We start from the raw sequence: 12,199 nt of genomic DNA, 5'->3' as shown, positions 1-12,199 counted from the left end.
ACTATTATCTTTCAGATAGATCTTCAGATTTATGAAACAATCTTTAGTTTTACTAAACTTTATTTAATATAACCTTCTGTTACAGAAGACGTCCAGCTAAATAGCCTTTATAAATTGCACTAACCATTGCAGTCTCTCTGTAACTCAGAATCATGTCAGTATCACATTCTGCACAAATATAAATTAGACGCTTGCAAAGACACAAGACGAGACTTGCTTTTGGTAAAAAGAAAAAAGGTGGTAAGTTGACACTTCGGTTCATGTTGTTTGGGTTATTGGGATTCAAAGTACCTTTAATAGTATGTCCCTCATCACCATAGAGAAACAAGATGTTGATATATCGCCATTTACACAGGTCTATTGGCTAACTTGTTGACAGTAAGAAAAATCCTGTACATTAACAGACCCAGATATCAGCTGACTTACTGTGAACTTTGAGGAGTGAGTGAATGTATGGGCTTGTTTATTTTTCAGCACTAATTTGTTTTATGAGCCAGAGCAGCTCTGTACTCAGTAATTCTAGTCCATGGTGAATTTTGAGCTAATTACTAGAGATGTTGTGATAGTAGTAGAAATGTGCATCTTCTCTGGCCTAACGATTCCATTAGGATTCAGCAGTCAACGATTCGATGCCTTCCGATGAATCACATACAAAATGTTCTATATTACTGCACATTGCTGCTTTTTCATCAATTAATCGGTTTGTCAAACAAACATGAACTCTGTTATGGTTATTACAATTGTGCCGTAATTTCGTGATAAGGTAGGGCTGCTTGATTATGGAAAAAATAATCACGATTATTTTGGACAATATCAAAATCCCGATTATTTAAACGATTATTAATATGTGCCCTTATTCTGAAGTCTATGCTTTATTTTTTTAAATCACTTTACCGGTTCCGGTAAACACCGATGAGGGCTGCGTGTCTTATTCCGCCGTGAAACCAGGATATCGGTGCCCGGTTATTCAAACAGTTAATGATGGCAACCCTGGCTGGCTGGCGCGGAGAAATGTGGGTTCCGGTCTGTCCCGGTCTGAACAGCCAGGCGGGAGCGCGCTTGAGAATCGCTACATGGTTTTTTGCTGCCATCCCTGCTTTTCCAATCGTGCACACAACTCGCCTCCTTCACTGTACTGTTGCTTGAGAGTGAGAGCCAGTCAGCTGGGACGCTGAATGCTTTGGGGGAAGGACTGAATTGCGAATGTGCGTCACTTTAGAAAAAAATGCCAAATAATCGTTTCAACTCGATTATAGTAGTTTGGAGATCATTTGACCCCATAATCGTAATCACGATTAAATTTTGATTTAATCGAGCAGCCCTATGATAAGGTTTCAACAATTAAAAAAATCAGGCTACAAAATCAGGCTTCTGTCATTATCATCAGGTTATGTACCACAGTTTTTTAAAATAGCTGTCATCAAACCCCTACTCAAAAAACCCACCCTAGACCCAGAGGTTTTAGCCAATTACAGACCAATATCTAACCTCTCCTTCATTTCTAAAATCTTAGAAAAAGTGGTAGCCAATCAGCTGTGTGAGTTTCTCCAGGAAAATAATATATATGAAGACTTTCAATCGGGGTTTAGAGCCAATCACAGTACAGAGACAGCCTTGGCAAAAGTCACTAATGACCTTTTAATAGCCTCAGATCAGGGACTTGTCTGTCCTCGTTCTGTTAGATCTCAGTGCAGCATTCGACACAATTGACCATCAAATTTTATTACAAAGACTAAAACAGTTAATTAACATTAATGGAACCGCCCTTAACTGGTTTAAATCGTATTTTTCTGATCGCTCCCAATTTGTGCAAATTAATGATGAGTCATCTGTGCGCACCAAAGTTAATCATGGTGTTCCACAGGGCTCTGTGCTCGGCCCAATTTTATTCTCATTATATATGCTTCCACTAGGAAACATTATCAGGACACACTCGGTAAATTTCCACTGCTATGCGGATGACACCCAGTTATATTTGTCAATAAAACCTGAACAAAGTAATCAATTAACTAAACTTCGAACATGTCTCAAGGACATAAAAACCTGGATGACCCGCAATTTTCTCTTATTAAACTCAGACAAAACAGAGGTTATAATACTTGGCCCCAAACACCTTAGAGATGCATTATCTAATGATATAGCTGCGCTAGACGACATTGCCCTTGCTTCCAATGAAACAGTCAGGAACTTGGGAGTGATCTTCGATCCTGATTTATCCTTTAATAGTCACTTAAAACAAATTTCTAGGACCGCTTTTTTCCACTTGCGTAATATTTCAAAAATTAGACATGTCCTTTCACAAAAAGATGCAGAAAAACTAGTCCACGCCTTTGTTACATCGAGACTGGACTATTGTAATTCATTATTATCAGGCTCCAGCAGGAAGTCGTTAAAGACTCTACAGCTTGTCCAAAATGCTGCAGCACGTGTCCTGACGAGAACAAAGAGAAGAGAGCACATTTCTCCAATATTAGCATCGCTACACTGGCTTCCAGTTAAATCTAGAATAGAATTTTAAATTCTCCTCCTCACCTTCAAGGCCCTTAATAATATAGCGCCTTTATACCTTAAAGAGCTGTTAATACCTTATAAACCCACTAGAGCACTCCGCTCCCAGAATTCAAGCCTACTTGTCGTCCCTAAATTCTCCAAAAGTAGAGTAGGAGCCAGAGCTTTTAGCCATCAAGCCCCTCGGCTGTGGAATAATCTACCACTTTCAGTTCGGGAGGCAGTCACCATCTGTTCGTTTAAAAGTAGGCTCAAAACCTTCCTTTTTGATAAAGCTTATAGTTAGAGCTAATTAGTGCGCCAGAACGTAACTTGATCTATTTTATGACACATGACACACGGAGCTTCTCTTTCCAGCTTCTCCATCCCTATCCCCCTTCCCCGGAATCCCTTTGCTTTATCACCCGCAGATCCAGGGCCTCTGTGGCCGCACCATGGATTACGGTTTGTGGATCGCGCACCGGGGGTCGCGGTGTTGGATCCAGTGTGGCGGATTCTGAGTCATGTGGGCTGATCGTGGTGCTGGTGGCGGACCCTGTGTCGCGTTGGCATTGGGCACGGGCGGTGGACCAGGACCGCGGTGGTGGCTTGTGATGGGTCCTCCTGGTGGGCGGCGGTGGACGGTGACTGAGGACTGGAGTGGCGTCTGGTCTGGATGGTGGATAGTGGTCTAGATGGTTGCTGAGCATGGACTGTGCTTCATCAATGCTGCTAGAGACTTTGATTATTGATGATGTTCTCCTGCACGTGGCATCTATTGCACTTCTGTCCGTCCTGGGAGAGGGATCCCTCACATGTGGCTCTCTCTGAGGTTTCTACATATTTTTACCCTGTTAAAAGTTTTTTTTGTAGTTTTTCCTTACTCTTGCTGAGGGTTAAGGACAGAGGATGTCACACCCTGTTAAAGCCCTATGAGATGAATTGTAATTTGTGAATATGGGCTATACAAATAAAATTTGATTGATTGATTGAAAGGTCTATGTATGTGGTCAGTGCACTCGCCAAACTTTATTGTAACAATCATTCAGTTTAGATTTGTGTGCTGCACTTTGGGCTTAAAATGACAAACTCAGATTATACAAAAGCTGAGAGAGGAGATTATTTCATCACACCTGAAAGGCCTTGGGTAGAAGAAGAATTCCCCAAAAAATTATATTCCAAGAGACACAATTGGGAACATTAAAAGGAAGTTTACAACTGATGGAGCAGCATCAAACCTGCCTGGCCATGGAAGAAAGCCCAGCATTTCATCAAGGACCCTCAGCAACTTAGTCAAAACAATTCAGATAAACCCCTGTGTGACTGCAAGACACCTACAGGATGACCTGATGAAGGCTGGTTCAAGTGCTGCAGTGGCAACTATAAGACATGCACTGAATAATAAAGGACTTCATGGCCAGCTTCAAGACACACTCAGCTCTTGACCACAAGCAACATCAAAAGTCGACTAGAATATGCCAGTAGGAATTTGGATAAGCCTACAGAGTTTTGGGTGACAGTTCTATGGACTGATGAAACCAAACTGGAACTGTTTGGACATATGGACCAGCGGTATGTCTGGCGTGTGAAAGGACAGGCTTATGACCAGAAGAATACCATCCCAACAGTCCAGCATGGAGGTTGGTCAAAGATGATGTTGGGCTGTTTTTCTGCAGCAGGAACTAGCAATCTTTATTGTGTACATGGCATCATGGATTCACAGAAATATCAGGCCATTTTAAAGAGGAATGTGATTCCTTCTGTTGACAAATTAAACCTTGGTGATCATTGGACTTTCCAGCAAGACAATGATCCAAAGCAAAATCTCCAAGTCCACCAAAGCTTGGTTGAGAAAAAGATCCTGGAATGTCCTGGAGTGGCTTTCACAGTCACCAGATAAAAATTTGATTGAAAATCTTTGGTGGGATTTAAAACAGGCAGTTGCAGCATGGAATCCATCAAACATCACTGATCTAGAGGCTTTTGCACTTGAAAAATGGGCAAAGATTCCAATCAAGAGGTGTCAGAAGCTTGTCCACACTTACCGAAAGCATTTTTTAGAAGTTATAAAAGCTAGAGGATGCGCCACAATGTACTGAAGCTGGGGGGTTGAATAATACTGCACATGCACACGTGTTGAAAGAGTTACATTTTTCATTTGAACTTCAAAGTTAAGTCAACTTCTGTTGTCAAAATAACTAAAATACTCATCAATAAATATCTTTTGTGGTTTGATGAGTTTTTTTTGTAATTTATTGTCTTTATCTGTCATCCACATCACTATAATGTCTATTGAGGTGAGGGGGTTGAATATTTCTGATTGCAACTGTAGCTTTTACTGTATCAAGGTGGCCCCGCCTGGCCCCCCTGAGCAGGGCCACTGGACTGAGGCGCATTACTCTACAGTTCAACAAGTGACTGAGGTACTCTTATGACTCGCATTTAGGAATAATTTTTATAAAAACCCGCTGACTTAATTTTTATGTTCCGGGGCATCGCTTGTTCTGCAACAATGAAGTTAAAACACTGCATTGCTTCGTAATCGAAGGAAAAAAACTTCTGTGTGAAGGAGTGTGTGTGTGTGTGTTTGTGTCTGCTCATCTTCGTTACTCTTCACACAAACTGATCATCACTTGTATCACGCAACCCTCAGTTTTCACGTGGTTGTTTTCATTCAATTCTTAGGTTTTTAGAGTAGGTTTTAATTCAGCACCTTAGGCATCAAAAAGTTTGTGAAATTTGAAGCGGGAGATGTTTGTGGCAAACAAATATTTACCACCTTGCACTGAATTACAAGACAATTACTAGCATGCAATCAAAACACCAGAGACAAATTTAGAAAACCTTAGAGTGCGCACATAAAATCAAACTGACCTGAGACTTGCTGAGTGAGTGCCTGCCTCTGTGTGTGGTCAATATGCCAGCCCACCAAGATGTCCACTGTGTCCTGTGGAAGCAGCAAACATCAAATGACGTGGAACTGGTATTGGCTAAGTTCATCCTTTGTTGGACTGTGAGCTTTAAACACACATATTCAACAATAACCACTCGCTGCTGAAACACTCACCCTGAAGTTGGTGCTGAAGACATGGGGGTAACAGCGAGCCACCTGAAGAATACACTTTACACTTTGACAAAGCAGCTCTGGTGTGTCCACATTTTCCAGGATGGACTGCAGGTTGCTCATCACCAGCTGAAACACATGACACACTCAGTCTATAAAGTAACCCACCTACCAGGCACCAGACAGAACACAATTCCCTTTCTCTACACTACCAAGATGGGTTTTAAGGAATCTGGTGCCTGTAACCTAAAACTCAATAACAATTTTACTAGAGTTGGAGCATTACAAAACTCAACATTCCATGGGATGAGTTATTTATAATAAAATAAGTTTATGAAAAACGAGATCTCAAGTCTAAAAATGCTTTTGAAACACAGCTCAGTTCAGAGTTGTAAAAAAGTCTCTGTATACATTACCTGCATGACATGAGAGAAGGCCTTCTTCTCTCCAGCAGCCTCCAAAGCACGCTGTGCTGCCACCAGGTACAACAACTTAACCTCGTCACGGCCACTTGAAGTTAACTTGATAAAGAGCCACTTGAAGATGCGCTCAGCCTCGTAGCTGAGCACTGTGCAGAGGAGCCCAAGGCAAGCTGCTGCTTCCTGTCGCAACTCCCACAGGAGTTTACTGCTACACACATCAAGAACATAGGCAAAGAGACCACCTTAGATGGTAAATGGATTTGTATTTATATAGCGCTTTTCTAGTCTTGATGACCACTCAAAGCGCTTTACAGTACAGTTTCACATTCACCCAATCACACACACATTCATACAGTGCATCTATCCAAGCACTTTGTTATTCTATGGGGGCCATTCAGGGTTCAGCATCTTGCCCAAGGACACTTCGGCATGCAGATTGTTCAGACTGGGGATCGAACCGCCGACCTTCAGGTTGGAGGACGACCACTCTACCCCTCAGCCACAGCCGCCCAGATGGCAGACACTGATGGGCAAAATAATGTTGGTTGACTGTTTGCTTCCTTTAATCAAGAGATTAAATCCATGAGTGCAATTGAATGTTTGTGCCAAATTTAAAAGTATTCCTTGACAGAGTTCCAGAGATATCACCTTCAATAAGGTAAAAAATGTGTTTTGAGAAGTCACTGTGACCCAAGATTTCAAGTGAATATCTGCCACAATAACACTTATCACCAAATAATGGCTGATGCTTCTCAAACTCAAACACCCCCACAAAGAGTGGAACAATTCTGTGTGAATATTTTACCGCTCTACATGTTTGTAATCCCATATATGTGAGACAGACTGTGTACTAATGTTGACATCTTTATTCGGGTCCTCACTTCTGTGTCTGACCCCGCCCCCCTCATTCATTGCCTCATCCTATTGGTCCACAACATACCAACATAGGGGCTTGCTATTAGCTAAACCTACATGTCAATCAACTGTTGTGAATAACATTGAACCATACCACAGTCTATATTTTCCGCTCGCCGCAAGGAAACACACTGACATTTTTTTTAAACGATATGAATGACAAATTTTTATGATATAAATTATAAAATATGCATCCCATACTTTGTATTCCCCTTATGTTGTCCTGGAGTTTTCATTTCCCCAATTACATACTTAAATGTCCCCCTCTGCCTATCAACTACAAGCAGATAGAGAGAAAGAGACGGGTTGGGGGGCTATGAAGACCCTATGGCAGTGGGGCTCACAAACAAGCCGCCTGCATCACACTGACTCTGCATCACACTGACTCTCACACTGACTCTGCATCACACTGACTCTGTCCCTCTCCCCCCCCGCACATAATTTATACTTGATATATTAGTGGCACTATCACCAATCTCTTAGCACCGCACGTGCCCATAACTCTGGTACTGTATATATTTCTTTCCATATTGTTGTTTTTATATTGTTGCTTTTATATTGTTGTTTCTATATTGTTGTTTTGTGTATATGTTGTTTTTATATTGTTGTTTTATATTCAGTGCACCAATGAACTACACCAAGGCAATTTCCTGTATTCCTGTACAATCATACTTGGCAATAAAAATAATTCTGATTCTGATCATTTACTCCGAAACCAGTACACGGGTTACATACACACAAGCGGAGAAAGCAGAATCGCTGACCCGTGTGAACAGCCAGGCGCCAGCGCGCTTGAGAATAGCACTGCCCTTCAGCTTCCGGTGTAAACCAGGCGTCACATAGTGATATTGAATAAGAACATTAGTTTTAATGAATTGAAATTGAACGTTTTAGAAATTGAAAAGGTAAATTCATAAAACCAACAAAATTGATTTCAAATATTTATGTCGACGCATTTTCAGCGTCGACATCATCGATTACGTCGACTAATCGCGGAGCCCTATCGAATACAGTGTTGAAAGTATTTTTTTTAATAAGACAGTGGCTGATGGAAAATTGCAGCACATCTTAACTCAAGCAGGTATTAACCTTTCTATTTCTAAAGCCTGGACTGTTGAACCCTCTGGATAGATATTTCCTTCCAGTTTGACGGCGAGCGTTCCACAAGTAAATAAACCACAGCACACAGTTTCCTCTTACCTCTCATTCAATATGTCATTCAAGATGCTGAGGATGTTTTCTAACTGTTTCACCAGGGTCTGTGTGAGAGAAAATACAAAATTAGGACAGTGGAGTGTTTGGCACTACTTTGCTTCTAATTCAACAAATTTAATTTGTATCATCTTCAGCCTTACAATTCCATTTTACAGTGGTGCTTAATGTATTGTTTTTTTCCCCAGCCTGCATAATAACCTTATACTAAACAGTGTGTTCTATATGAATGCACGCCATAGTAAGTACTTGTCAAAGAGGGTTTCTGAGAGAGCAACTACTACTTTCGTTGAACAATGGTTTTAGAGAGTGTTTTCTTTAGTTCCAATAAATGCAATTATAGTGGGAGATCCTCTCTTAGGTCAGATCAAGGTGGTGTTCATTGTGCACCTTAATTTCTTTCCGCTTTGATAATATTTAATTGTAGGAGCAATTGTTCTCGATAAGAAAAAGGTAAGCCCATATAAAAAAAAACACATTAAAAGCTGCCCTACTAGGTTGGAAGCTCTGCACTTGTGTTATCAGATAAACCAGCTACAGTTGTCTTTTGTTGAAATGACAACATGGATTGATGTAATTACTCAGAAATTTTAATTGGCAATTGGTCAATTGGGAATGCACAACCCAAGACAATACATTTTCAATGACTGATCATGAACATTATTTGCAACAGTGATTAGGGATGCAAGGGTAACCAGTTTGACAATTAACAACGGTAACATTCCTGATGGATAGTATTACCATGTGAAATTTTTATTATCATTAAATAGTCCAGGCAGAGTAGCGTTTTACGCCCGACTAATTGTATAAAAAAAAATGTCAGCATAGATAATTTCTATGAGGTGTCCAGAACAACATACTAAAAGTCCTAAGAAATCCTAGTTGAGGAAATATGTTTCTCATCAATGTGGGCCAATAAGGCCAGGCAACAATACACCCCAATGGGGCCATGTTTTTCCTTTATCCCTATTAAATTGAACTTTACAAAATGAAAATACACATAAAAAGTAAAATGTTTTGTGTTGCAAGTTTCTTTGAAAATGAAAGGAAACATTTTAGCCTATTTGGGTGTATTTTGGGCATGTTCGATTACTGTATAGATCATTTGCATATTTAAATAGATTTTCCAAGAAACTTGTAACACAAATTTTACTTTTCATGTGTACTTTCAATGTGTAAAGTTTCATTTTGATGGGATAAGGGAAAAACCATTGGGGTGTATTGTTGCCTGGCTTTATTGGCACACATTGACATTTAAACATTTAAACATTTCCTCAACTAGGATTTCTTAAGACTGTAGTATGTTGTTCTGGACACCTCATAGAAATTATCTTTGCTGGAAAAAACTATTTTACAATAAGTTCGATTTTTGGCTCCGTTACTTTGCCTGGACTATAAAATCCACAGTTGATTACCTAGGAGTAAGTTCATGGCCAAAATTGTGCAGCATCAATAGCAGTGAGCAACAGTATCCCACACAGGCTTGCCGGCACAGCATGTAACATGGGCTTGAAGTTTCTTTTTTCTAGTTGTTTAATTAACTTGAGGGTTTATGAAGCACTGATTCCTGACTGACCACTTTGCTCTCTCCATGGTTGATGAACTCCTTCAGCTGTTTGAGGGTGGCCAGCCTGCGGTCCCGATCGTCCTCCCTGGAGATGCGGCGCAGGATGTTGGCCAGCCGAGACTCCTCTGAGTGAGCACTTCTGTCTGTAACAACAATGCTTCATGTCAGGAACACCACATCAGTCACTCCACTCATTTTCTACTCCATCACATGCTGCCATGGGAATTTTCAGATGCTCATCCTTAATGTGTAGCATTGCATCACCCAGACGTAACCTGGTGTTTTTCCATAAGGACAGTCCTACAATCTTACCTCAGGTTTTTGTAAAGCTTTCCAATAAATTTTGTAATTTTGTACCTTTATCCACTGGTGTCAGCTTTCTATTAAGTTCATTACTTCAGTCTTTCAAACATCAGTTTTTTACCCTGATAGAGTAGCAACTGACAGACAAACAAGATTGTAGCTTGTCTGTAGAAACATTGGGCCCCATTCACCAATATCTCAAGAGTTTTCTTTAATTTTTTTTTAGAATTTCCCCCAAAAAACTCTACATCAGATTCATGACACGTTCTTAAACTGCAGAAATGATTGCATCTGTGTTCTTATAGTGATGAATACCAGGTCTTCATAAGTTTCTAATTTGCATATATTTGCATGCAGGCTCAGACCCCGCTAACCCACTCCACTCGGTAAGCCCAGCTAGCAGCAGCTAGCTCCATGTCAGCTGAGTCAGATGAAGCCATGTCTCCCCAGTACTTTCTCCACAAATGTATCCTGCCTCTCCAGTGTCGAGAGCCAAAGATGGCTCCAACAGGCAGCTGTGGCTCAGGGGTTATAGAGGTCATCCTCTAACCAGACGGTTGGCGGTTTGGTCCTAGTCTTCCACAGTCTACATGTCGAAGTGTCCTTGGGAAAGACACTGAGCCCCAAATTCCCCCTGCTAGCGAGTTGAAGAGTGTAAGAACTGAAGGATGAGTGTTATACAGGAATGTATACAGGTGCAGGAGGGGCCTCACATACAGAGTCATAGGTGTCTTCAGTCAGAACATCCCATACTTTGTATTGTACCGAGTTAATCAACTAAAAGGGAGCTGGCACCAACTTTTAATTTACAAAAACAATAGGATTCATTATTATAATTATAATTATTATGGGTAAACAGTTTAAACAACAGTTTAACAGCATGTCATGAATCAGACAGAGTTCTCTTTAGAACTTCCTTGATAATGAAATTTAAAAAAAGAGCCAAAGATATTTATGAATGAGGCCTAACAAGGGTGAGATGAATACTTCCAAATGAATGCCATGCTATCAGCAAGAGCAAGCTGCTCTTGCTGATAGCATGGCATTCATTCAGCAAGAGCAAGCTGCTCTTGCTGATATAAATATTAAAGATATATTAAAGAAAGTTGACCACCTGTCAGAGAGCTTACCCTGTGATTTCCTCATTTCCTTTGAAGCTAAAGCACGGTTTCCATGCTGAAAAGGAGTCAAATCCGTTGTCACGTCATTAGGCCTCAACTCTTGCCCCAGCGACTTCCAACCAAAGGCAGTATCACACACACCTTGAGCAGCTTCATATCCACCTTAGGGACACAACGAACATTGGATTAAATCATGAGTTAGAAGGTTTTGATAGACATAAGCATGTCTGACATACCAACAAGCAAAAAGGAGCAAAATATCTCACTTCCTGAGTGTCTGGATTTCTCTTCGAGACGCTTTGGTAGGCCTGTCGCGATATGCAATAAATCAATTAATTGCGCGATAAATTAAAATGAGCGATAATTTTTTGCCGGCTGCAATAAATCGCCGGATGGTGTTTTTTTGCCCCAACTGAATTCTTCAAGGCAGCGCGCAGGGTTAGGCATTCAGTTGGTGATGGTTATTATTTCCTGCAGCGCAGCCTTAAAGGCCGAGCTGAGGGCACAATAAGTTAACCCCCTCGTCACGTCTCAGTCACTTGTAGCATTGGTCTCTATGTGGGAGGCGGAGCCCTGGCGTTGCGCAGTGCAGAGTGCAGCATGAAAGTCCCGAGAGGAGAAGAGAAAAAACATTTGGAAGAATAAAAAGATGGAGTTGGTTTCTAAGCCGAACGCGACAGCTGCCGTGTGGGAGCACTTCGGCTTCAAACCCAACGGCCGGGGCGAACCAAATAACTTATGCGAGCCGACATGTCGCATTTGTTTGAAAACAGTATTGACAAAACGCGGTAATACAACAAACCTGCATCTTCACCTGAAACACAATCACCCGATGCAGTTTTCCCAGCTTGGGAAAAAACAAACAGTTGGGAAGTCTCCGTCTTCCCAACTGTCCACAATCACTGGGGCGTTTAGTCGGCAAACAAAGTACAAACAGGACAGCGCAAAATGGTGCGCGCTCACTGACTGTGTAGTTCGCTTCATTGCTAGAGAGATGATGCCCTTTAGTATCGTGGAAAAGCCTGCATTTCGACGAATGCTGCAAACATTTGACAGCCAGTACGAATTGCCTGGGAGAACATACGTGTCAAAACGGCAATATTATCGC

At 41.2% G+C, this 12,199-nt stretch overlaps 1 protein-coding gene across 5 annotated transcripts in view; it reads right to left on the bottom strand.

Moving 5' to 3' along the window:
- smg1 (SMG1 nonsense mediated mRNA decay associated PI3K related kinase) overlaps positions 1-12,199 on the bottom strand; it is a 102,801-nt gene that overhangs the window by 84,345 nt on the left and 6,257 nt on the right. For all 5 annotated transcript variants that reach the window (XR_009924339.1, XM_062407950.1, XM_062407951.1 and 2 more), the window contains exons 3-8: positions 11,101-11,253; positions 9,677-9,810; positions 8,089-8,147; positions 5,968-6,181; positions 5,555-5,680; positions 5,362-5,434 (exon numbers count right to left, since the gene is read on the bottom strand). Coding sequence is in view for 4 of the 5 variants with exons in the window: in XM_062407950.1 (XP_062263934.1) it covers positions 5,362-5,434; positions 5,555-5,680; positions 5,968-6,181; positions 8,089-8,147; positions 9,677-9,810; positions 11,101-11,253 (759 nt within the window). In the remaining variant the exon portion in view is untranslated. The remainder of the gene's footprint in view (positions 1-5,361; positions 5,435-5,554; positions 5,681-5,967; positions 6,182-8,088; positions 8,148-9,676; positions 9,811-11,100; positions 11,254-12,199) is intronic.

The sequence above is a fragment of the Platichthys flesus genome, chromosome 16 (genome assembly GCF_949316205.1).
Source record: "Platichthys flesus chromosome 16, fPlaFle2.1, whole genome shotgun sequence".
Taxonomy (NCBI): domain Eukaryota; kingdom Metazoa; phylum Chordata; class Actinopteri; order Pleuronectiformes; family Pleuronectidae; genus Platichthys; species Platichthys flesus.
This window is presented reverse-complemented; position numbering and strand designations above follow the sequence as displayed.